This window comes from Platichthys flesus, chromosome 5 (assembly GCF_949316205.1).
Source record: "Platichthys flesus chromosome 5, fPlaFle2.1, whole genome shotgun sequence".
NCBI classification, from domain to species: Eukaryota; Metazoa; Chordata; class Actinopteri; order Pleuronectiformes; family Pleuronectidae; genus Platichthys; species Platichthys flesus.
Genome location: NC_084949.1, coordinates 7,019,782 through 7,046,762, shown reverse-complemented (window position 1 = coordinate 7,046,762; position 26,981 = coordinate 7,019,782). Strand labels below are relative to the sequence as shown.

Below are 26,981 nucleotides of genomic sequence, written 5' to 3'. Positions count from 1 at the left end.
CAGGTCACCGCTCCCTGAAATATAATCTGAAGCCATTTATCATAAACCAAAGTGCTTCATGACATCTATAAGTGTTGCTCATCAAGCAAAGTAGTGAGTCCTGGAGCTCATCACAATCTCCTCATGTGAAGTTTTGGAACTCGGGCCCATGATGAAGTCAGTAAAAAATATCAATCCACAATAAAAATGCAGATGTATCTGGCTTCACACCAAAAACTAAGCTTTAAACCAACCTAAACATTTCAGAAACTCTTTGTCTTTAACTTTAAAAAAAAAAAATTGGGATGCTTTTAAATTACACTGATTTGATATGACAAGCTGGGGTCCTTTCTAATGATGAACCCATAATCATTAAGCTAAGTAACTACAGTTCAGTTAAGTTATTTGAAGTCTCTAGTTGATTCAACACAATTTTACAGTTGTTTCCTTTTTACATATTCTCTGAATCAAGAATCAGTTCATTGTATATTGATCTTATAGCCGCAGCTGCTAAATCCACTTTTTAAAAGAGTCACTTTACATTAGATGAAGCTGATTGCTCAGGACTAAGTTCAACACATACCGGTTTTCTTCAGAATGCAAAAAGGAACCCACAGACTGTTTATGGACTACCTGATGGCTCTCTAAAAGTACAGCAAAGGTGTCTTGATGGCCACCTGGCTGGCTGCAGTGTAGGTCATAAACCCCACATGTGACGTGGGCCAAATAAATAAAAAACAAGGTACATTTCATATAACTATTTCTTCCTAAAAAATGCAGTCATTTTAGGAAGTTCTCATCTCTTTTTGAAATGTTCATGATTCTGATGAGTTTTGGTTGTAATGCAGAGAAACGTCATGATTGACAGCTGAGACGGACTCAGCTGTGGTTTGAGAATGGGGGGAGCTTGATACCACAGCTCCACTCCCAATTACTGCTGCAAGTCAGTGATTGGGACCTTTTGGTATCATTGGTGAATCGCGGGAGGAATTGAAGTAGTAACATCTATCTTTACAGTCTATGGTTTCAACCCCCAAACAATGCATGCTGGGAAATCTGTTTGGATGCTAATTGTGTTTCTTTCAAGACTTTATTCAGAGAGTTGAGTGCAATGAACTGCATTCATTCAAGTCATTATTTGAAGTTAGGTTTTAACATTTAACTTATTCAGCTTTACTGAGTTGCAAGCCCGTTTTTCATGCTCTCATCATCATTATTTATTAATATATTTAGTAATAGTAGTAGTAGTAGTGGATCTGACCATACATATGAAGAAATCAGGTGGCCTCTGCCATTGTGGGCTCAATGGAGTGCCGTGGGAAGTGTTGTGGAGCAGTGTGCATCTCAACAACACATGGAGTTGTTGATGACATTTCCGAGGCAAACAACTTGTGTCATGCCAGTCAGCATCAGGGGAACTGAGGAGGACACTGTGGACAAATATCTGAGCCTCCACACAACAAACATAGATGCCCTTTACCGGAAAGGTCAGACTCGCCTGTTTTGTTTCTCTCTCAGGAGACCTAGACAACTGAAACATCAGACACTGAAAACAATAAATACCATGTGCAATCTCAACATTATGTGCAATATCACTCTTACATTATCATGTGTTATTTACACTCCCTTAGCTGCAATATCACTTTTATTATTTTACGTATCATTTCACTTCCATTATTATCATTATATTAATAATTTGCAAAGTATTTCTTTGTCATTTCCAGCCTATCCTTTTACATTTATGTACTTTATATATCTAAGTAGTGGTCCTCCTATAAAATAGTTAGTTTGACACTTTGATGTCTCGTACAATAATGTCCTTCGGGATTAACAAAGTTCTTTCTTATCTTATCGTTGTGGTAGTAGCTGCAGATGGCCACAGACACTGAGTCTGGTTCTGACAGAGTTTTCCTCCAGTTAATGAGGGAGTTGTTTTGTGAGTGGATATTGAACATACAATTGGCCCCTCTGCCGCCCCCTGATTTAGAAAAACCCTGGATCGCAGATATCTGATATCACATTGTTATTATGTCATCATTGGATGTTGGGCCATGAACACAAAACATCAAAAAGGGTGTTTATTTAACCTGTAGCCCCCGTTGTCCTGAACATTTATCATGTGGAGTGTACTATATTCAACTCTGGATGGGGACCATGCACATCTGCCCTCCTCTGTGCCGCCCCCTACCCCCACAGTCTGACACAGCACCATCCATCATTGAGAGAGCGAGAGAGAGAGAGAGAGATAGAGGCGACAGATCAGGGTGGGGGGTGGAGGTGCTGGAGGAGGAGGTGGGGGGGGGGGGGGGGGGACACGCGGAGCTGCTGCAGCTGCTCCACAGTGTGGAGGCGGTCCGTGTTGTGCAGAGCCACCGTCCCTTCATGCTTCACCAGCAGAAACGATCCTCCGGAGGTCCCGCTCTCCTCCTGCAGGAGCGTGTGAGCCAGTGACATGGTTCGATCCCCAGCCGCGGAAAACACACACGTCCGCTTGTGTTGACGACCAGAAGAGGAAGGGAGCGATGAAGTTTGCGGTCGCGGTGTTGTGGTTCCTCTCCCTGGCTCCCGGGCAGCACACTGTGCAAGGTAAGAACCCGTGCTTTTGTAAGAATAAGAAACAGACGAAGAGTTTCAGGATGCGATCAGCACGTTGGATCCAGCTCGCACTTTTAAGCCAGCAAGGGGAAACGATGGAGGTCAAGTGAGAGGAGCAGGGGCGCTTTGGGGAATTATGAGTGGCTAGGAGCGCAGCGCCCCCCCCGGGAGCTTAGGAGAGGCTGTGGAACAAGCTCCAGGAGACAAATGGGGGACCAGAGCACATTTAGAAAGGGGGCGGGGGGGAGGGGGGGGGGGGGGGGGGACATGTTGTGCCACTGTGGTGCTGAGCTACAGAACAATGCTCCAACTGCTGCATGTTTCCCTCTCTCACTCTATGTGTTGATATCAGCTCTACCACTCTGGATATGGACTTTTGGCAGCACAGGCTGTGAACACGCCCCCCTCCCCATGGTGGCCTGTGTAAAAGAGCGAAGAAGAGTCGCGGGGGCTGGTGGGATGACAAGTTGATAATTTGATGAATTTATCTTCAGTCCCAGTGTCAGCCCGACACTTAGAGACACGAGGAGGCACTTTTTAAACAGACACTAATCTTCCCGCAGAGGGGTTTTGATTAATGACGCTTTGTGGAAGCAGAATGAAAAGAGAAGATTTGATTCGATTTATATGCATATTTAAAAAAACCGGGAGCCATACAGATTTGTGCAGGGCTCCAACAGATATCATTTGGATGTGTTTTCAGATAAATAATCAATAATCAAGAGTCATCACTGCCTGTTTTGATGTGTGTTCTCTGCACACATGTGGTAACCTCTGCTCATGTGATGTTCACCATCATTGACAATATGTGACCAACCAATTGGCATGTGCGCTCTAGCATTCCTCAAGGGTGTCAATGAGTGAGCAGCCTTAGTTCCCCCCAGGGGCACCTGTCCTGTTGCATTGTGACTAGGCTGCAGGTTAGATTGTAAAGCTTGCTTCCCCTCTCAGCTCTCTGTCTATGCTTCTCTTGTTTCTAGAATTAAAATGTTTCCCTGTTGCAAAAAACAAGGTTCAGCTCTTGGTTTCCCACATATGCTATTACCCCGCTCAGTGGTACATCCCACTGTGCATCCATACTGTACAGATGGTTGCGATGTCAAAGTGATCGTACCACTGTGTCTCCAATGGGGTGTTTCAGCTTGAAGAGGAGGTAGGGTGTTTGTTTGTGCGCCGGGTCACCCCTGCGTCTCCATAAATCATCAGAAAACTAAAATTCATCTCTTGAACATGCACATGCACACATGCATATTGTGTGTCCAAGCTGTGTGTGTTTTCTTCCCATGTCTTCTTTGTAGAAAATACACACATACGCACCCTAATGCATCATAATGTCCTCACAGAGAGTCAACCCCATCCCCCCAGCCATCCGTCTGTAGGTTCAAATCAATATCATCTCCCCTTCACCTCTGCTCAATCAGCTATACAAGCAGGCACGCACACAGACGCACACACACGCACACACACACACGCGCGCACACACAGGCACAAACACGCACACACACAGGCTCAGGCACAGCCTCTATCTGAGGTAGGGAGCCAGCTCTCTAGAATAATCCATCCCGCTGTGTTTGACTTGTTGGGGTCCTGTGTTTTCGTTGATGAGGATCTTGAGACAGAGCTGCTTCCTGTAGAGATGGTAGATAGGATTCAGCTGATGCCCCATTTCAGCCCTTCGCAAACAGAGTGCTGTGCTGGGGATCTGATGCAATGGGAGGTAATCAGTCTTAACAAGGCTTTTCATTTTAAATTCTGGTTACAAAACTGAATTTTTAGGAAAGGAAAGGCCACACTTTTTTGTGCAAAAGATTTGCAGCAAAAGGCTAAATCTTAACTCCTTTATGACCATCCATACAGAACACACCGATGCACACAAGTACAAAAAAGCAAACAAATTTTTTCCTAAATATTCGGTGCTTATAGGACATTTCATTGATGTATTCATTCACCGTTCCCTAGCCCCTTGACGCCTGTCACATACACCACATGCATGAGCTGGCCTGTTCCAAAACCTGTGTACAATCATACCTGGATCATACAGGCCTGTCTGTGGCGAACACTTCATTAGCAACTAAGCATAACACACCTGAGCCTCCAACAAATCTGTGAGATATGGTGACAAGCACCGATTTTGTCAAGGAAAACCTGGTTTCTGTTTCAGCTGCCCCCTTTTTAAAGTTCCACAATGAAGACAGTGAGATTTCCATGTGTATTTTGACTGTTGAGCAGGTCCAGGTGCAAAGTATCAAAGCAGACTATTCTTCAATTTCACCTGGACCAGATGTTCAACCTGGCAGGATTATGTGTCTATTTACTTGAGTTTGTTTTATTGAGTCACAATGAGAAACTCTTCAAACTCGAACTCCAAACTCCAAACTCCAAACTCCAAATCCCTCCTCTCTGCAAACCTACGTATCCACAGATAAGTGATGACATCTACCACCTGCAGTTGGCGCTCTGCAAAAAGAATCGCTTCATAGCTTTGTCTCTGAACCTGTTTTTCAGTCTAATTATTTCGGACATGCAGTCATCCTCTCTTGCTGTCTGTGCTGCCTGATCACCACCCTCCCTGATATTATTGGATTCAGCCAGTTGCCCCTTGTCTGGTCCTGATGCAAACCGGCACTATAACAGTCCACCCTGACAATCTAAAGCAGCTGAAGTCAGGGGTCTCCACAAACAGTCGTCTGTCACCCCAATGCTTTTAGATGAAAGAGCAAGATCCGAGGCACCAGACAAAAAATCCGTTACAGCTTTTCTAGTTGGGCTGTCAGTGCAGCTCATTTCAGTGCTGACTGACCAACCCCATTTACTGGTGAGTTTAACCAAGCTAGACCAGAATCCCTTTCTTGCGGTTGTCCTGGTTGTGCACTACCACGGAAACATGAAACCAATCAGTTAGCGAGGCTCTGTACCTTTTGACCAACATCATTTCCATTTTGGATGATGGATTAGGTTATTTTCTGTTCAGCACCAAATATTGAAAGCTTAAATGCAATATGTAGCCCTGCAGTGAATCTGGTATGCAATGAATAGGGTATGTATGGTGCATATTCATCCTCAAGCTATTTTACAACCTCAACACATGCCTCCAAAGTTATCCGATGTTTCTTCACCATGGCCTCTGGCTTACATTACAGTTTTAGCCTTCAAAAAGTTGAAATAAGCATGTTATAGTCAGCTATAACATTTCTATACTTGAATGTCAGCTCTCTCTCGGCTGTTATTTACCATCAAGGTTGTTTATATATATATATATATATTTTTTTTTAAATATATATATATATATAAAAAATATATTCATATATTTTTTATGAACCCTCCAAATGTTTATTTATCCATTGCTGAAAAACCTTTGTTAACTTCTACATGAAAATGTTTTACTGAAAACCCACAGTGACAGATACATTGGAAAATGAATGATTAAAAACACATTGTGTCCAGTTAGAATACATTTTGACTTGTAACTCTGTGGCATAAACTGATCGATAGTCTCATGTTGTTGATTTCTGTTTTTTTATCGGATTTGTTTTAAGAACCGTCCTCATATTGAAAATAGCAGATGAAATGTTTGTAAAATCAGCCAATGACAAACAGCTATTTTACCTAATGTAACTCATTAAAATGTACATTTAACCAAACTGGTTTCAATTTTCACAAGGATGTTCGAAATCATAGATGTAACTCTTTTTGGAAAGTAAAAAAGACCCATGTGCATTTTAATAGGACATCCTTCATCTTTTCTTACTGCAGCCCTAAACCCAAGTCCCCACCCTGAAATAGCTCCTTGATAAAATGACAACTTAAACCAGAATAAAATAACAATTTTGTTGTATGATTTCCTTCTTTGCTTCATGTTTAAAGGCAGAGACATAATGCTGAACCCACCTCCTCTCTTGGCACTAACCACAGCAGCAGCAGCAGCGCAGAGATGATCACTGCATGTGTGTCTACAAACATGTGGAATGTGAGGGGATGGGTCGGTCGGTATAGAGCCTCAGCTTAAGAGTCAAGTTGACATGGGAATTTGTTTTCTTCTCGCTATCTGTTTTGCTGTCTGTTGTCATTCCCCTTGCCGCTGTTAACTTCTGCTCACTGAGCTCCTCTCTGCCTCCTCGCTCTGTCTCTCTCAGAGACCGCAGGGAATCGCTCCGGGTCGCTCTGTCTCACTCTGTCCCTTATCAGCCCTCTCCACTCTTCTCCTCCAACCCCCATGTCTGAGCAGCCGCTGATTCGAACTTCTCATTTCTGTCTGTCAGCCTCTGTTGCAGCACTGCAGCTAGAGGCAGAGCCAAGTATCGCCCTCTTATGTGGACAAACGCTCGGAGCTCCGAGCTTATTGAGCCGCTGAGTTACTGTGGGAGAAGCCTAAGTGCAAATACCACATAACGCTCCGAGCATCCAGAGTGACACAGTCAGCTTCAACTTAATTACACACAATGAGTAACAGAGAGAAGGGATAGGTCTTGCTGAAAGTACAATTGGACAGGACATCTGTTCTGTGGCTCTTGACTACTACACCAGACCAATTTTTTTTCCCTCAGTAGATGCACCTATAGAGTGGTTCTGACAGTTAAGTGAAGGCTAACCAAACTGTAGAGCACATTATACATTCCTTTCTCTGGGAAAAAGTGTATTTCCTGTAACTGTCTACCTAAGAGACCTGACATCTCCCAGCTGACTGCATTTGAACAATGGCTGGCGCAGTGGAAGCACGGTCCCGTCGCTCCACTGTCTCCTGCTCGGTGTTAGCGTCACTCTTTAACCGACTATCATGTCTTGTGCCTGACTGCACAAAGAGCTCTGAGCTCAGCTCCTCTCCCCTGGAAATTCATTCTGTCTGAGGTGATCATGTCAACATGATCATTTTGTCAGCCTTGGGAGCTTAGATGCATTCGCTCGGCCATGACCAGCTGTCAGGCAAGGGTTGACAGTATGTGAGTGTGTGTGTCTTTGACTCTTAGGGCCTGACTTAATTTGTTCTTCCACTTCCTTTAAGAGACTCTGGAGAGGTGCTTCACTTTGTTCATGCTCGACTGTGTCTCTGCATGTTCAGAAACATGTGAGACTGGGAAGAAGGACACATCTGTCTGTGCATCTGTTCACATGAATAGTACATGTATGTGAGCTCACTATAATTAGAGCTACAGGCAACATTTATTTTCATTTTCAAATAACTTTTTTTAAATATAATAATTTGTATGATTTATTTTCTGATATAGTTACCAACAGACCAAGGTTGTGGTTCCAGATGGCTTTCCCCCTTATTCAATAGAGTTTAAAACACCTTTAAAGACTCTTTTAAAGTGTAATGATTAAATGACACTTTGGTCCAGACTGAAGTATCTCAAAAACGATTAAATGGTTCGCCAGAACATTTTTGTGCATACTAGGTGAACATTGGGGATCCCCTGTGTTCTTTCTCGATGGACTGGTTGATTCCCAAAACAATTTCTCTAATAATAAGTTTTGTGTTTTAAGTGAGATGTCTCAACTGCTTGAGCAAGGTGGGAAATTTGACACATTAATTAATGGCTAAAGATGAATAGTAGCCATTTTTCTAATCCCTCAATTGTTCATGTGCTGCCATGAGCAGGTCAAGATCTGATTAATTCAATACTTTGGTTTATGAACAAAGACCTGCAAAACAAGTGTCAGCCCCATTGGCTTAAACATGTCAACTTCAGGTGATAAGAAGCTAATGATAGTATGCTTCAACACTTAAAGGTCCAATGTGTAAGATTTAGGTAAAAGGGGTCTATAGGCAGAAATTTAACAAGTTGTACAAATTGTTTTTTTCTTTACCCTAAAATGCAACAGTTACTTGATTAATCACTGAGTTGATCAAAAGAAAATCTGCCTCAATTAATTAACATTTAATGTTCCCAAGTTGTCAGATGTGACAGTTTCAGGGATTGTTTCATGTTTGAGTGGCTGAAGATGCTTGTTTTTCTTCAACATAAGTAGATGCCAAAGCAGATTAATTTACCATCACTTAATTACATCTACCAATTTCCGCACAACTCAAAAAGATAGATTCATAATGTTGTTTTTCGTGCCCAGTAACATTTTCTCTCCCATATTTCCTTCTTCTGTCTTCTGTCCTCGTCCCTCCAGCTCAGGAGGACGTTATGTCGCTGGCTGAGATGGAGGACTTGTTAATGAGGAACCTTTTCAGGGGGTACCAGAAGTGGGTACGGCCCGTACAACACTCAAACGACACCATCACTGTCCGCTTCGGCCTCAAGATTTCCCAGCTGGTCGATGTGGTAAGGAACAAAACTCAGATGCATGAACACACAAGCGGAAGGAAGAGTATATAAATGTCAAGTTCTTTTAGGGTTTATTTATATGATGGGTCTCCAAGCAAAATGTTGGTTCATTTATTTGACCATTTACAGGATTTTTGAAATTCCAAGGTCATCTGCTCTATCTACCACCTTTAGGGATTTTGGACAAGAAACATAAAACAAAATTGTAAATGTAATATCTGACTTAAATATTCGGTGAACTCAACAGTTTACCCTAACCCTAACCCTTATACTTGGTGAATTTATTTTCCGAACATAACCATCTAAATGGAGTTACAAAACCTGACAGGGGGTTACTTTAATAATTCATTAATTTGTAGGCCGAAACCTTAGCAAAACCATGTGTTAGCTGTAAATAAGAGGACGTAAACTCCCTCCAGGTTGTTAAATGTACAAAAACAAACTAAAAATAAAATGACTGAGGGAATGACATCAGTTATCTTAATGATGTCACCCGTCCTGTACTTACCATTCATTATGTATTATATAAATATTAGATAGATGAGTGTATTTTAACTGTCTGGGCAATTATCACATCTTCAGTGTCCTTGAGCAACCTGGAGCTAAAAATTGCCTTATGTAACAGAGCTCATAGAATTATGTTATGTCCCTCTTAAAGTTTTGTTTTTGATCAAAAAGAGGAAAGGACAGAGGGGAGGAAGTAAAGCTGAACACCGCTAACAAGAACAGGAGGAAAAGACAAAGAAGGGTAGAGAGGAGCGGTTATTAGGGAGAGGTCAACGGAGGAACTGTCACACAGAGGACACACACCGAGTGAGAATGACTGCAAGGATAAATTAGTCGGAGGGTGAGGAGCCCTGGGATTTAAGGGCCGATGACAGAAAAAGAGAGGTGAAGAGAAGAGAGAGGAAGAAAGGTTTAGAGGGAGGTCCAAAGTGGTCCTTGGTAGCAGCAGAGGAATAATGAGGCCCATCAGGCTGAGAGGAACCAGATCACATGTATTATTTACACAAGGACACACACACTCACAGACAGCTCATCCTAACTCCACAGAGGGTCACGTTTTGACTACATCAGCATTTGATGTTTCTACTCTTGCCATGCAGAAATCCTATTCAGGGTAGCGCCATCTTGTGGTATTATAGTTAAACAACTGTTATGATCCATTGATCTCTTTGCACAGAGGATGGGTACACAAGCAGCACCCCCCCCCCCCTTTTTATCGCTTCACCACCCTCTGTGTCACTGTCAGTTATTATTGAACCTTAAAATGTGAAAACTTTATACTGAGCCACAGAAGCAGCAGCACCATATTAGTTTTTGCCAGTGGTGTTGGTCATTGTGTTGTAACTTAAGCATATCTCTATTTAAATGTGTAGATAAATGCTATAAACACTTAACCCTTGAGTTGTTCTTTTCATAGTGGCAATCTAGAGAAGCATTAACCACGTTAATTAAGTGCTTTCTAACTAGGCTTAATAAGTACTTTCTTTAATCCCGCTCAACAAAGATTTCTAACTTCCACTCTTTCCTGCAGGATGAAAAGAACCAGCTGATGACAACAAACGTCTGGCTCTGGCAGGTAAAGGATGAACACTAGTATTCAGAGATACCAGATATTTCAGATGAGCTTCTCTGAAATATCCTTTTAAACTTCCAAATATCTTAATTAGAACAAACTGAGAAGATATAAAACTTGTCTCTAATAAAATTAGGTTTAAAACTGGACTTTTCTTTTTATTAAATAACATTTACATTATCAGTCTAAAGGCATCTTTTTAAATAAGAGCCACAGGCTTTGAAACACTCTGCAATACCCTGATTTAAAGCAGGCTTAGTCAGTAGCTTCCATCAAAGCTCAAAACATACTTTCATCGTACCTTTTCCCCTGATTTGACATAATTCTAGTTCTTGTAATATATAATGGCCATGCTAAAAGTTCTGTCACACATCAAGTGTTTTTATTCACTTATGACTTTGTTTTAATGTTTTAATTAATGCATTTTTATTAAGATTTTTTTGTGTTTTGAAGTGTGGTTTAAAGATATTGTTATTATTATTATTATTATTTGTTCATTCATATCATATCAATGCAGCTGCACTGTGATTATTAATCTCTTATTTAATCAGTTAAATAGAATTCTAGCAAATGTTTCTATCCAAATCTTTCCGTTTTATGTGGGGTTTTATAATGCCTTGTGTTTCTCTCACTCATGTAATGCACTTTAAACGCCTTCATTGTTATTAACAAATAAATAAATACAAATTTACTCAATAAGCTGTTGAATTAAAGATGTACAAACATGGTTGTGGATAAGGCGATAAACATGTTGGGGAGGATAAACATACCAGAAAAACTATGGTTGTTTCCAATGGCTGTCCGTTTGTTAATCTGGTGCTGTCCATGGTGCTGAATTTACAAGCCTATTATCGAATCATTCTAAAATGCATTGTTGTGTTCTTCTTTTTTAAGGAGTGGATTGATGTGAAGCTGAAGTGGGACCCAGATGACTATGCAGGTATTACCTCCATCAGAGTGCCTTCAGAGACAATATGGCTGCCAGACATCGTCCTCTATGAAAAGTGAGTTATGAAGCACTTTGCACATATCAGTAGCACTCTCTGAGGTTTGTTAACGTAATCAGTTTTCCTTTCCTCTTTGCTGTCTCTGCCTCTTATCCATCTCTCACCCATCTACTCACAGTGCTGACGGTCGCTTTGAGGGTTCCCTGATGACCAAAGCCATTGTGCGCTGGGATGGCACCATAACTTGGACTCCACCTGCCAGCTACAAGTCCTCCTGCACCATGGACGTCACATTCTTCCCATTCGACCGACAGAATTGCCCCATGAAGTTCGCCTCCTGGACATACGATGGAAACATGGTGGACCTGGTACTGGTTGATCACTATGTGGACCGAAAAGATTTCTTCGATAACGGCGAGTGGGAGATCCTCAACGCCACAGGGATGAGAGGGAGCAGGAGGGATGAGGTGTACTGGTACCCGTTTGTCACCTACTCCTTCATCCTTAAGAGGTTGCCCTTGTTCTACACCCTCTTCCTCATCATCCCGTGCCTCGGCCTGTCCTTTCTCACTGTGCTGGTGTTTTATTTGCCATCGGACGAGGGAGAGAAACTCTCACTTTCCACATCTGTGCTGGTGTCGCTCACTGTGTTCCTCCTGGTCATAGAGGAAATCATCCCTTCATCCTCAAAGGTGGGTAGTCTGAACGGTTGTTATGTTGAGAGATAAGTTAATTCCGAAGTTTCTACTGTGCTGTGTGTTTTTTTTAATCTTCCCTGCTTTATTCTAATTGAAATCTTAATTGCAACATGTCCTAATGAACACAGATCACAGCCACAGTCCTATCCATTACCTGCAGTTTACACTAAATGTCAACCCAATTTATTGTTATTTATTGTTATAATAAACAACAAAGATTAAGATTATAGCAGTAAAGTGTATGTCGGACATAAACACAGATAAAGTACTTGTACTGCTTTAGGAGACTAATCAATGATAATAATAATTACTTACCATGCTTTGTAAATAAAACTAGAAATTAAAACATATCTGCATTAGCATTTCGAAAGGAGCCATCGGAAAAATCTTTTTTAATAGAATTGCCTAAAATACTTGAAAGAATTCATATGAATACATTTTTTTTAAATCAAAACCAAATAACTAAAAAAATAGTGACTATAGTTTATAGATGTTAACACAGGGCTGGTTCTACAGCTTAGGAACCTTTGTTTTTTCTACCCCGTTTTTAAACCGTCCACATGACTGAGCTGTCACACTGCCAAAAATAGAGCTAATTTCTGCACACAGGCCCCACAGTCCCCTTAAATTCAATCAAGATGCACAAAATGTCTCATCGAGACCAGCTCCCTGAATTGTGTTTCCCCTACCGCATCCTTCCACCTGCTTTTGTGGTTGTGCAAGAGTAATTTTTGTATCATCTCAGTGATAATAATAAACAAGCCAGCAAACGGAGAGGAGTGAAAACAAAACCATCTTGGTTGAAGTATCAACAGGCAGCTGTACAACCCTCACCGTGAAGCCACGATAGCCAATCAGCAGCCTGGAAAAGTTATTAGCAGCTCTGACAGGCTAACAACAATGATTTTAGAAGGGTCTTCAAAATTACCCATGTACTTATGGACAAGACATCAGACGGGGGGTTCTAGAGTTGATGGGCTCTGAGGAACAACCAGAGACACGCTGCTCATTGATCTGAAGCTGTGCTCTGGCTGCAGCAATTCACCAATGTAATTAGGAGCTAAGATATGAAGTGATCAGTAAAATCTAAAAATGAACTTCAGAGCTGACTGGTAAGAGAGTGATAAGAGGAAAGAACGGGATTTGTGTAATTGTGTCCCTTATCATTAGTCAAAGACGAGTAGGAGTGTTTCGACCTAATTTAATCGGGACATTGATTTATGGTTGACGTCTGATTGTAGAGAAATGCAATAATTAAGACGAGATGATTTATGAGCTTGGATGACCTTCCAAAGATCGGTATGAGGAAGGAGCGACCTACGTTTAGAGATGCTCCTCTATCACAGGAATCATGTCTGCACAACTCTTCTGATGGATATCCAATGCAGCCAATGTCTTATTTAGATGAATAGTGCTGGTGTAATTCTACACACACAATATTAAAGTATGTTTTCAAGTAGACATAACAAAATATACCTCTGTCCCTTTTTCTATACCAGGTAATCCCTCTCATTGGAGAGTACCTGCTCTTCATCATGATTTTCGTCACCTTCTCCATCATCGTTACCGTCTTCGTCATTAACGTCCACCACCGCTCCTCTGCCAGCTACCACCCCATGGCCCCCTGGGTAAAGAGCCTCTTCCTTCAGAAACTGCCCAGACTCTTGTGTATGAGGGGCCACACTGACAGGTACTACAGATAATACGGGATCGACTACATTCAATATCTGAAAAGTATTTGAACTGTAACTTTTTTCCACTTTTTTGCAGATACCACTATCCAGATATGGAGATGACCAGCCCGGAGCCGAAGACCAAGAAAGGCGCAGGAAGGAGGGGGGTCCCCGGCCACAGTGCCAGTCAACAGAGGAAGGAGGACGAGAACCAAGCCTGGCTGGCCATGCTGGAGAAAGCCACGAGTTCAGTGCGCTACATCAGCCGTCACATCAAAAAGGAGCACTTCATACGAGAGGTGTGACAGCGAGCTGACATGACGGATAGTGTGGGATGAATGTGTTTCAGTGCATGTTGTGTTACATTTAACACTTCAACATTGTTGCCGCCCACCTAAAATGTGTCTCGTGACCTGGCTGCAGAATATTTTCACTGTGAACACACTTGAAGCTGAAAGAGTCTGCAGACCTTTGTCTCACTTGCTCCGCCTGTCTGTCTCCCTCATCTGTCTCTCTCTCCATCTCAGGTCGTACAAGACTGGAAGTTTGTGGCTCAGGTGCTGGACAGGATCTTCCTCTGGGCCTTCCTCACGGTGTCAATACTGGGAACTGTTCTCATCTTCACCCCTGCTCTGCAGTTGTACTTCAGCTCCCCATGAATACACACACGAACACTCTCCAAAAACTGCTCATCCCTTCAGTTTGTTTTGAACGATTACTTATTGATAGTGCTCAACATAACATTCCCTCTGTACATTTCTATTGTAGGAACGAGCTCCAGCTGAAAACCTTTACCTCCCTGCAGTTCGACCTGCAGCCTGTAATGACAACTGGACACTGTAGTGTTCTACATGCAACTAATCTTATTTGTTGGAGCACAGAGGAGTCAAAGCAATAAGCAGGTTATAGTAGCGTGTATGATTTAAAATATTCATGTTTGTTTTTTGTGTAACATTTTCATTATACATGTAACAACATGCACAATATCACTCCATGCATAATGAGTTGTTTTGTGTGTCCCAGCTGGACTCAACTGTATGTGCTGTAAAGATGATCTCAATAAAAAGAAATCTGATGTGAGAAGTCTGAATTTCATACTCACTCGATGCTTACATCCAGGCAATCGATGATCTCAGGGGGCCCAACCTTCTAAGGGGGACCAGTGGGAGTTGCTCCTGGTTACAATGTTATAATGTTAACTGTGAAGATTGCCTTGTAATACTGTTTACCGCACTGAAGTACATAGGACTAATAATTATCTCATGGTTTCATTTTGTAGAAGAGCACTTACAGACATACTCAAGCTTTTATTATGCCTTCATTATTTCAGTCTATATTCAGTATAATTAATTCCCTACATGCTAATTGCTAGTCAGTAAGCAATACATACAAAATTTAGACAGAGTGTGTGTGTGTGTGTGTGGGGGGGGGGGGGGGGGATCGGAGACACAGCCTGAGCCAACACCTGCCACATTGTTCAATTGCATACAAAAATGTAATGAACTATATAAATACTTTATTTGAAGTTAATTTCTTTTTTGTTAAAATGTTTACATCCCAAGTAATATTAAATGAGAATCAGTCTTATATATTGCTCATGGAATAGAATAAATAGTGAAATGAGAATAATATTCTTCAGACATGGACTATTAGGTTTGGTGTACTTACATAGTATCAACACTACATGGCAGCAAACCTCTCTTATTGTCAGGCAGATATGTCTGCTTGAACATATCCAAGCCCTGTTGACAGGATAAATAGACATATTAGTTATACGCTGCTGCAGCACAGATGCATATTTATGTATTAATTACCTTTTTGCGACCATGTTCTCACACTAATGATAGATCTTAATTCACGGCATCAGCCTGGATGAGTCACTGTATATTTGAGTGTGGTGTAGTCATTATCTGTCTGACAGAGCGGTGTGTGCATACAGTGATGGAGAAAATAAAATCATGTCTGTCCAAATATTGTTTTGTTTTTGAGCAAATGTTTGTAGTGGAGAGATGTAGGTCGCACATCATCACAATATCTGTTCTACCCTGTGCTGCTGGTTTTGCTTTAGGACGCAAAATAAGTAGTCATTACAAAACGAGACAGCAGCTCATTCATTAATCTTATCTATTGTCCTTGTTAGGTTGTCTGTCCAAACTGTCCAAAACTAGCACTTCTCAGCTGCTGTCACATTGTTGTAGAGCCCACAGGCTTTTGTCAGCCACCAAAACTTGTTACCAGTGTCAGTGCCTGGTGATATCATAGTGTTTTGTGGTTTGGCCTAGTTTCTTGGGGACATGAGTTTGTTCTCTGTCTTATTAAAAATGGCTGGCATGCTTAAGTGAAAGCCTCTCTCCTGTTTCCCTGCACTTGAACAGTCTGACCTCAGCTATTCTCTTCTATTATTCACAGCTACAGATCTGACTCAGGCAGACAGGTGTGTGTGTGTGTGTGTGTGTGTGCGTGTCAGTGTGAGGGAGCACAAGAAGGGGACAGTGTGCACGTGTGTGTCTGTTTGTTTATACCCTCATGAGTCCACATAAATAAACAAGCTCAGGTCTTTGAATGGAGCAGACCTGTGACCTAATGCAAATCATCCAAAATATTATTTATCCTCCAAATATTTCACGTATTTATTTCCTCTGGTGGAGTTGGGATAATTCATAATTCAAATACAAGTCATTTCTATGAAAAGGACAATTAGTGTTTGTTCCTAAAGCTGCAAACCATGATGCTTTCTCTATACTCACTCTATCCTCAACAGAATTATACTACTAATCAGAAATTATTTTACTTAATGTTGAAATATAACAAATAAGGTTTAATATTAAAACCCTGTCGTGGTCGAGGCTATCTGAGCCTGCACCTGAGCATGGAGGTGATATGAGAGTGCTATCGTAGTCACAATAGCCAAGATTCTATCCAAAAGTATTTAAAAATGTTTGGATAAACCGCTTTTTCATAAGAGAAATAAATCCATCCCATTATAGTATTAGCCGTATGCCACAGGGTGACTTGAGCCAAGTGAGTGAATGTTCACTGCTGACAGTTTAGACGTGGCACTGCTCCACAGAGAGGTAGCCCCAGAATACACAGTATGAGCTCCTGCTGAACAACAGTGAACAGTCACTTCCTGGTTTAGTATTCACTTGGGACGAGTTTACCTTATTTTCGGCTACATCCACGTTCAGCTCCAGTTGCAAATAACAAGAGGAAAAAAATTGAAGGTCTCCGCAGGAGCACTTTCTTGGCTTATTCCTGGGCGTATAGAATGACTCAATCTTCTGCGTCATGTCTGTTATCACCACTGTGGTTTGAAGCTCATCTGGACTGAGAAACACATGCCCCACAAGATCAGCCTCACATGCATTCTTAATGAATCAACTCCAGGTTGCACACCATTGGGGAATTACAAAAATAAGATGGGCTCAGGAGCTGCATGCGACTCTAGGGGAGACCTGATCAGGCCGTTGACCAAAGCCGTAACATGTGATCCATTATCCCATCACATATATGAACTCTGTGTGTTTGTCCCTCTCCGACAGCATGACTCATTCTGCCTGTAGCACTGTAGCACTGTGGAAAGGTCACGGTAGGAAGCAAAACGAGCTCTGCTGCTCACCTCGGCCGCCCCGTGCACAGGTGTCATCTGCCTCAGACAAAACACAGCCAGATTTGAACATGACCTTTTAACTTTTACATCTCCTGTCACGAGAGCAAACAGTCTGAGTGAAAACTAGTGTTTGTTGCTTCTGACAAGAAAAAGGAGAGCCAAGAAATTGTTAAAGACGCCAAATAGGCAAAGAAAGACTTTAGTGAAGAATGATTCAATCTTGCACTGCTGCGGAGAGTAGACTGTGTTGACCTAATGCTCATGGATTTTGTAACACAAGGCTACAGGTCCTGTGTAAGTAAATGTTGTAGAATGTTTGCTGTAGAGGCTCTCATTCAATCATTGCATTCATTAACAGAACACTGTAGATTTTAGAACTTTGTCGCTGAATTTCAAGCTGCTCTCCATCGTCCATCCATCCATCCATCATCTGAACCACTTATCCTTTAAGGGTTGCAACCAATCCCAGCTGATAAACAAACAACCACTTTCAACAACACACACTCATATTCAAACCTACGGTCAATAAAAAATTGTTCAGTCTCCAATTAACCTAACATGCAAACAGACAGAGACAAGCCCAGCTGGGTTTCTTGCTGTGAGGTGACACCCTGCGCCATCAATGCTCTAAATCAATATCTATATATTTATGTTGGAAAAGAAAAGACTTTCTCCGCAGTTTACCTGTCAAACAAGCAGGTGTTCACTGCTCAGACACGTTCCCAACAGTGACAAATCCTCAAAAGGATTCAGGTCAGGGGTGGGGCAGCAGACAGAGGCAGGAAGTGACACAATAATTCTACTGCAGATATCAAATGATTTTGTGTACGGAACGTTATTTATTTATTTAAGATTGTATTGAAATCATTTTAAATAAACAGTTGGAGCCATGAACGCATAGCAGAATAAAAGGGGAGCTGGGACATAATCGAGGCTTAGATAAGCAATGTCAAAAGGTCAAAAACAATATAAACATATGGATTTAGTGCATTTGTTTATCTCCTTGCTAGTTCCTTGTCTGTCTGTCTGTCTGTCTGTCTGTGGAAGGCATATGCCAAGAAATGAGGTTTACCAATTTATATGCCAGCAGGCAGCAGCATGTTATTTCCTGTGATTTGGACTGTGATCATTTTATTTTTTGTACTTTGAATAACCAGTCCAACAGAGCCTATAGTCAGTGGGGTAGGGCAGCGTGCTGTCAGCCTGTGGACCGAGGTGAACTTGTCGTCTTCTACGTCATTGGAAAAACAATAGCACACAGCTGGCAGCCCGCGGGGCCAAGATTGCAATCATATCTGTCCCACCTGATGATTTATGTCATCATATCAGATTGACACAGACATTCACTTGAGTCGCAGATGCTGATCTCTCTCATGTCAACAGCATTCACAGAATCACTTCCTCTTTAACAATTTGTCAACAAAGTAAAAAAATAACACCAGTAAAGTAAATCATTGAAACGTACATGCAATCTCACAGTTGCAGTTTTTGAAAGACAGCTGCAACCAGCATTACCACAGGCCAACCAAACAGCCAGTTCAAAGCATTTATGTTGACCACGAGCCTTGCACTAGTTTCATTTAATTTCAGGAACATCACTTCTCCTTATTGCTCCACACAGATCTTATATTTAAATCTGCTATTTTTAGTCTCACTTCAGTAGATGTGTAAGTCACATCCTTCATGTACAGTACGTCGTGATTTATTACACTTTCACTTTGATTTTATCGATACACCGACCGTTCTGCCTTTTTTCTTGAATTTCTTGTGATCTCCACATAAACAGCTGGATTGAATTCTTCAGAGACCAGAGTTTCTCTGTGCTGGTGGATGTAGATATAAATGTGCAAGTTTCCTTGTTTATTCATTGGCCTTAAGAGTCTTAACAGAAGCTGTGTTTATAGCTTGCTCTGCTGTGGCCAATCAGCACATACCAGGTTGGATATGTTAGAAAACTACAAAAGCAGGTGAGTTTAAGTTAATAAACATGTTTAGATCTTCTTAGACAGTAGATGCAGTCTAGTCATTTGCCGTAGCTTGCATATGTACAATGCGCTTGAATGTAAAGTGAGGAAGTGTGCTGACACATATGCAAGGGCACAAGCCTCAGCGTAAATCAGGAGTCTGCCTTATGCTAGATGATTCTGCATGGGAGGTTGCTTACATGTTTATGATATTTATGGCATATGCTTGAGGCGGCTACGCTGTGTGCTGTATGTTAATGTGGTTTGAGAGATAAAGGGAGGGGCAGGGGGGGGGTCACCTTAAGTTGGACTAGAAGAGACAACACACATACACAGGGATTGAAGCAGGTGCTCATACACAGACACACACACACACACACACACACACACACACACACACGTTGAAAATACACACACGGTCTACACTTGCAAATACACACACAGCACCAACTCCTATCCCTCCAGGCTCAGCCAAAAGGACATTTGTTTAATGTGTCCAGACTGAAGCCGTAGGGTAAAGGAAAGAGAAAGAGAAGGAGAGGAGGTGTGTGTGTGTCTGTGTGTGTGGGGGTACACACATTAGAGCTGAAGCGAATGAGGGAGAGAGAGAGGAAGTGATAGATATTGAGAACTAGTGAAGCGCTCCAGGCGCCCTCATAATGGTCTGAGGACATCGCTGCATCTGACGCTCTCAAGCAGGGCTGCAAAAGTGCAGAACAGACGAAGGAAGGAAGGAAGGAAACAGAGAGGGAGAAGAAATATGGTAGATCGAGGAGGAAGAGGAGCAGGATGAGGAGAAAGGATAGACAGGAGGATCGGCAGGGGTTCAGGGGGTTGTGGCAGATGGGTGAAGAGTGGAAGAAAGCAAAAGACATGAGAAAGTGAGAAGGAATGAAAGGAAGACTAAGAGGAAGACAGATGGAGAAAGGGGAGAACATTAAGAAACTCAAAGAAAGCGGGGGTTGGCATGTATGAGTAAGCTAACACATCAGCAAACAAATGAGCACACCAAACAACAACTTAACATCTCTGTGCATGCTAGTGAGGCTTCAAAACGCCCCTCTCCCCTCCACACACACACAAACACACACACACACACACACACACCTTACAGAGTGTCTCGTGTAAGGTGTAAAGTGTGCAGCCTGTGTTGCCAGAGGATGTTTTTCTTCTCGCTGACAGCATCACACTGACGTCTCATTCGAGGGAATTACGTGATGCAATATGTTTTAGCAACTGGCACCAAAGTTCACCACACTGAACGGCTGCTCTGCTGATGAGAGGTGCACCCAGCATAGAATGCTAACGTGATATTGTGATCATGTAGCTTGATTTATCATCTGCACCACTGCTGCGAAGAAATACTCATAACTCAACAGAGAAACATTTACAGATGGTGTCCATGATATCCGCCAGCTGATGTTTCCGATTCTAAAGTCGTTTATTATTAATTTGGGATCCCAAGCTGTTAGAAAATTTACTGGAAAAGGGGCATAAGTCAAACAATCTCTGAAAGGAGTGAGATGCATTGTTACATTATAAAGAAGCTGAATAGGGCTCATTGATCAGTGACGATTCATCACCAGATGGTTCGTAATTGAAGGATAGCTTCAAGAACTTTGAATAAATCCTAAAATGAGATTGAGAATGTATTTTTCTTTCCAACAAGGAGGTTGTATTCACCCCTGTCTATTTCTTTGTTTGTCAGCAGGATCACGCAAAAACCACAGAATGGATTTCCATTGAATTTGGTGGAAGGTTGGAGCATTTGTTCTGTGTCTTCTACACTTCTCCCTGAGATTTTGTTTTTGTTTTTGGTTGTTTTGTCCGTAGCATGAAGGCATCATCACATCTACTCACTGGTGGTGAGCAACTCCTGTGTCTCCTGGGCTTTACCAGGGGGCTGGGCTGGGCAAACTCTGGAGAGAGTCAAGAGCCTCTACCAATTGCCTTTATTGTTATTCCTGTAATTGTTCTCCCTCCTTTTATAAAATGTCAATGTAAGTGACAGCGGACAACATCCACAGCCCTCATGTGTAAACAGGCTTTGTCAAAGGTGGCCTGTAGAGTAGTTAGCATTGACACTGTGGATGTTTTGAGTACTAACCCCTGGATCTTCTAACTGTGCATGTTTTGTCCCCACACTTCCCCATATTCGTGACAGTGTTGCTTCCTGTTCTCTCCTCTTTTGCCATCTCATTACTCAATGAAGACTGACCTGCTGATTGAGCATACAGCTCAGACAATTGGACCCTGCTGGTCCAATTGATGGGTTCAGAAAAAAAAGAAGCCATATGGACACACACATCCTTAATAGGAAAAGAATGATTTTAATTCTGCTTACTGACCACAAAGACACTTAAAATCGCGACAACAGACAGACCTTCCATGTTGGATTCCCCCAACTGCCCATTCAGTAACTTTGTACAACTGCCTCTGGATTATTAAACAGGATAATAAAAAATGATGTTGCTATATAAAGGACTGTTATATCAGCAGCTGACTCTCCTTGCTAGAGAGGACAAGGCCGTCAGAGGAGAAAGGAGAGGAGGCATATGAGGAGAATACTTGACAAGGGACATGAATGATAAAGACTTTGGACATAGAAAGACTTCCTAAATCACAAACTTGAAATTAAACTATTTCCTTTCAGACTCATGCCTGAAGTGAGATTGTAGGATCGCGGCTGCAGCCACATCATGGATCCTAATTGTGGATGCTCTGCATGTTACCTGAGGAATCCCACACATGACCTTCTCTGAGGTTTTCCTCCCTGTTTCGTCTCACTCTTGTTGAGGGTTAAAGGCAGAAGATGTCAATGAGCCCTGTGAGGGAAATTGTGATTTTTGGCTGTGGGCTGTACAAATAACATTTGATTGATTGATTTTCATGAAGACATCATTTCTTGCTGTAGCTCTTTTACATTAGTCTCATCTTCCCACCCAAGAAAAGAAGAGGACCGGGAGATGAAATTTATCGCCCTCCTTTTTGCTGAAAAGTGCCTCATTGATTTTACAGAAGTCTTGAACCATTTAGACAATAAGATGAGTCTAACAAAAAGTTTTCCAAAGTCGAGGAGGTGGAGCCTTTCGCCCTTTGCAAATAGTCGTGGAGATTGTGCGTGGTCTTCTGAGTCAGCATCCATAAAGCAGATGAGGAAAAGGCCTGAAATGTCTGGAGGGGATGAAGCTAGGCGAAGTTGACGGCACTGCGCACTGTGCGTAATGTGCGAACTGTGCGCAGCAGCAGCCGGCGGACAGGTGGCTGTCGTCATCACTGCAAACCAGATAACGCTCGACATATCACATATAAAAGTACAGCTGCGCGCGCGGAGAGGAGAACAGAGCCAAGCACGCACTGACTTCTGAGGAACACAAACACAACGAGGGAGACGAGTGCGTGTGTGTGTGTGTGTGCGTACGTGCCTCTGCGCGCCCAGGATCAGAAAGAGAGAGAGAGTGAGCAGCAGCAGCAGCGGTCACAGAGCTGCACTCCCTCCCTGAAGTTTGTCATCTCCAGCGGGCTGCACACGGAGTTGCGCTCCGCCGCGGACATGGAGCCTCGAAAGTGTACAGGATGTGTATTGATTGGAGTTTACCTGTGGGCGACGCTCTGCTGTCAAGGTGGGTCACTGGTGGAGCCGTCACCACTGTGTGTCTGTCTGCTTCGTCCCTGTCAACAGATGCCCGATGAAACCAAAACAGAAGGGACCGAACTTGTTTGTCGCTTTTCTCTTATCTTTTCATTTATTTGACATTTTAGCACCATTTTCATTTAAAGATGTCAGATGGATGAGAGCTGCAGTTAAGATAGTCTTCGGCTTCGTTCGCCTGTTAGCTGCACATCTGGCGTCTGAGGAACATCTGCATCCACAACTGTAAAAGACATGCATGCGCGAGGAGTGGACTTTAGATGCCTCAGTAGAAAACGTTTGTCATTACATTTTGACGCAAAACATGCACCACAGTTTAGGTAAATTGCTGCAAATGTGTGTGTGTGTGTGTGTGTGTGTGTGTTTACCGGAGAGCCTCCTTTATTACAGCGTCAACATCTGGCCCAGAATAAGGAGTGTGATGCACGGAGTCCAATGGGGCCCGTTCATCCCCTCCGTGTAATCTGCAGCTAAAGGATTGTTCGGTGCGTGACGAAAGTGGAGGAACCTCAGAGGAGGATAAATCGCTTTAATATGTTTGAATCCCTGCTTTACATTACACTTTTGTAGTTAGATGGGTTTTTAATATGCACATTTTACATCCGAACATTTTATTCCTGCACGGTTGGACTGCAGTGGAAATGAACAAAGGCCCCACATGCAAACTTGTGATGATAAAGGTAAAGAGGCTTCAGTCTTTATTCCCAACAGATACCAAACTAACACCAGATTAAAGAGGACTGCACCTTAAAGTGCCTATATTGATCATACAGTCAAATGTTGATAGGAATTGGAGACCAGAAACCAGAATAGTTGGATGGTTTTTTAAATGATCCCAAATCAGCAGACACAAACAACTCTGAATAATCTATGCAAATGTCTGGGGTGCAGCTTGTGCCAAAGAGACGTCTGTTTGTGTCATCCCAGATCTAAGTGAGGGATTTCCCTCCTGAAGGGTCACACAGCGTTCTACGATGCTCTGCTGACAATCTGTAGGACAACGTGACAAGGAGGATTTAAACTGTCCTGAAACTAAAAGATGGTTTATTCCTTTGTTAAGTGTTAGTGTCCTTCCAAACACAGTTCTCTGGTATTAGATTATCTCTGTGTGTCATGGAGTCTTGAATAGACTTTTTTTTTTACTGAATCATTTGGCTGGAGTAAACTCATGTACACTGTAATTGTGAAAAAAAAGTCTAGTGATTCTAGTGATTGTCAGCACTCTGCTTCGGCCTAATCACTCAGGGGGGGAAAAAATCAATAAACCTGTGAAAAAAAAAAATCAGTCTTTGCTCCTGGAGTTGATTAGAAACGTGCAGAAATGAAACCGTCATCTTAAAAAAACAGCTGCTCCTGTAATCATTGAGTGTAAATGATCGCAAGTTAATTGAAATCCTATAAGGTGAGGAAATCCCAGCGTGATTGATCTTGGTTCTAGGGCCTCCGATTAATTGTGGCTGTCTTTAAAACAGTTTGTCCTTCAAAATGTATTTTTTGACCTTTTTGTGTTGTCCTTAATCAATGATCAGTTCTTTAATGATCATGGACTGATCATTTTTTATTAACAATCGAGAAAAAAATTATCATGTTTAATGTGTTATGGCTTTCTCAAAGTGACACGGTGGAGCAAATGGTAGCTGAGGAGCAAGATATTTAGACAAGACAAACTCGAGCTGAGACTTGTGAAGTAAACACATGAGCTAACCTGGAGACTTTGCATGATTCATGACGCAGCCTGCTTTCTCATTTGTAATGTTGGTATGCGCTGTTGGCTCAGAGGAAGCGCTCCGTGAAACTTATTTCCAGGAGCTTACAAAGTGACCTTGTTTAATATTCTTCGGGAAAAGAACCTGAAATGCTCAGTCGCTCTGTTCTCCTTTACTTCTCAGATTCTGGATATGTATTGATCTTTTACAGAAAGCTGTTAACAAGCTGTTTTAATGTGATTCGATTTTAAACTCGGCCAACTCGCCTCGATGTCAAGAGCACCTGAGGGCTAATCATTATAGATATCAGTCTCTGTGGTGCCATCGTCCTTGTGTCCTGTTGACTGGTCCTGAGTTGCACAGGATCTTGTTTCCAGCGTAACGTTGAGAATAAAAAAAACTTTGTTGTTGGTATTTTCTCTGGAGGTATGTGTCGTGAAAAGAAAACATCAAAGATGAACAGTGTACTGACACATTCATCAAGCAGAGGTTAATCAGGTAGAAGTCAAAACATTAGGCAAAAATATGTAAAGCATGTAAGCAACTGTCTCAGTGGTTTTCAGTCACAAGAAGAGCGGTTATATATATTCTTCAGCTTCTTGACTTTAAAACAAGCTGTAATTATTCCTTTTCACACAGATTGTAAATATTGACAGGGGGTTGTTGGCTTCTCTCCAGTGGTCATGGTGAAAGTATCCACTGTGTTATTTTTTATATTCATTATTGTTTTTCTTTGTTACATTCATTCCCACTGCTGTCTGTTTACCAGACTGCCTCTTGTGGACATTAAAGATTGATTCTGCTTTGATCAGTCTTTGCCCCACTGTCCTCACACATCAAGATAATTTTGCTGCAAGCAGCAAGCTGTCAGGGGGGTCTCCTTCTGCCCCTTCAAAACTCCAATATGTTGCACACAGAGAAGGGAAAGCCCAGACTTTGCTTAGGGCTGTGAATTGTATATCGTTTTCTACAGCTGCTCTCGACTGTACTTGAATTTGGTAGACTGAGACGCTTGAATTTATCATTTTACATCATGCTTGGTGGTCAGTCAATGAAAATAGTCCTTGTTAACTCCACTGTTCAATTCCTGTGAATGTTTTTTTCATGTTTTTCATGCATCTATTAGTGCCGTAGGTTACAGGTTCAAAGCTAATGGGAGTTCCAATTGTTAAGTGGAGGTGAAGAGCTGAGAAAAGAGACCCCACAGTGAGCATGTTGCAGCTTTAAATATAAGTGCTTGACTTGGAAAGTGGTACCTCATTAGACGAGTACTAAAGTTGCCTGACACATGAAGGTCGGTTCACTTGGAATCGTTTTTGTATCTCAGCCTGTATGAACAGCTGTGTCTTCTGGAACTTTGTCAACTCAAAAATTATTGAGGGACTACATAAGCAATAACGAAAGCATATATTATAGAGTGGACATCTGATTTTTGAACGACATCGCTTTGCATCTTATAAAAGATATTATAAGAAAAGTAAATAATAACTGCCATCCTGATGCATTTAGGGGACTGTACGTTGTAGGATCTAGTGTTCTTGGACCCTTTATCTCCCAGAAGGCTGTGGATGCATGTGTAGCAGCAGCACTAGCTTATGTGTCATTTCATAAACAAAATTATCCTATCTCCCAATCAATATAATCCTTTTTCTCTTATTGTTAAGAACTTGTGTAATTTAGAGAGTAAGCGTTTAGTTATTGAAACTGTGGTTTGACAGGTTGGGATGGATCCATTGTTGGTTTAGAAAAGGGGAGATGGCAAAAAGAATAGGCAGCACTCTTCATATGCCGGCAATTTTACCGAGGTGAGACCCTATAACACTCTACCCCTCTAAAGTCATGATTTGAGACTGATGAAACTCAAGGGTATAATTATTATTAATATAATGATTGTTTTTCGCAAAGTCATCTGTGACGTTTGACCTGGTTTTCTAACTTGTCTAATAATCCACGTCAAACTGGTGGGAGGTTTTGACTCAGTGATTTGTCACACCTGTGAGTGTCATTGTCCCTGACAGTAACAAAATAAGGACACTGTGGAGAACAAGTCCATAAAACTTATTTGGAAGGCAGCGAGCACTTCAAGGGTGAACAGCTCGTAAACTGAATTGCACGCATGTCTGGTGCTGCAGCATTACAGCCATTAAAAATAATCATTTTCTATCCGTGTACAATACAACTGAGAATTCATTATTGAGGATCAAATAAGACCCCCAGTGGGCTCTGTAATTGAAATATGAGCGGTCACTAATGCAATGGGAGAGATATATGGGAGCCATTTGAAGACGATAGATGCCTTTGGGGCA

At 41.9% G+C, this 26,981-nt stretch overlaps 2 protein-coding genes across 2 annotated transcripts in view; both read left to right on the top strand.

Moving 5' to 3' along the window:
* The first annotated feature begins 2,347 nt into the window (after window positions 1-2,347).
* On the top strand, window positions 2,348-14,951 carry chrnb3a (cholinergic receptor nicotinic beta 3 subunit a). Its single transcript, XM_062388740.1, has 8 exons — window positions 2,348-2,565; window positions 8,692-8,843; window positions 10,384-10,428; window positions 11,320-11,429; window positions 11,551-12,064; window positions 13,570-13,760; window positions 13,841-14,042; window positions 14,271-14,951. The coding sequence occupies exons 1-8, from the start codon at window positions 2,502-2,504 to the stop codon at window positions 14,400-14,402; spliced, it is 1,410 nt and encodes a 469-aa protein (XP_062244724.1). The 5' UTR covers window positions 2,348-2,501; the 3' UTR covers window positions 14,403-14,951.
* Window positions 14,952-22,687: 7,736 nt separating this feature from the next.
* Window positions 22,688-26,981, top strand: part of chrna8 (cholinergic receptor, nicotinic, alpha 8) — a 37,080-nt gene continuing 32,786 nt past the window's right edge. Inside the window, exon 1 of the mRNA XM_062388739.1 lies at window positions 22,688-22,940. Within this exon, the coding sequence (XP_062244723.1) occupies window positions 22,871-22,940 (70 nt within the window). The 5' untranslated portion in view covers window positions 22,688-22,870. The remainder of the gene's footprint in view (window positions 22,941-26,981) is intronic.

What these genes read in the sequence shown, in the direction of transcription:
- chrnb3a (XM_062388740.1), top strand. Translation starts at nt 2,502, where the DNA reads ATGAAGTTTGCGGTCGCGGTGTTGTGGTTCCTCTCCCTGGCTCCCGGG. An exon ending in CGGGCAGCACACTGTGCAAG is followed by an intron (nt 2,566 to 8,691) that starts GTAAGAACCCGT and finishes TCGTCCCTCCAG; the next exon opens with CTCAGGAGGACGTTATGTCG. An exon ending in AGGAGCACTTCATACGAGAG is followed by an intron (nt 14,043 to 14,270) that starts GTGTGACAGCGA and finishes TCTCCATCTCAG; the next exon opens with GTCGTACAAGACTGGAAGTT.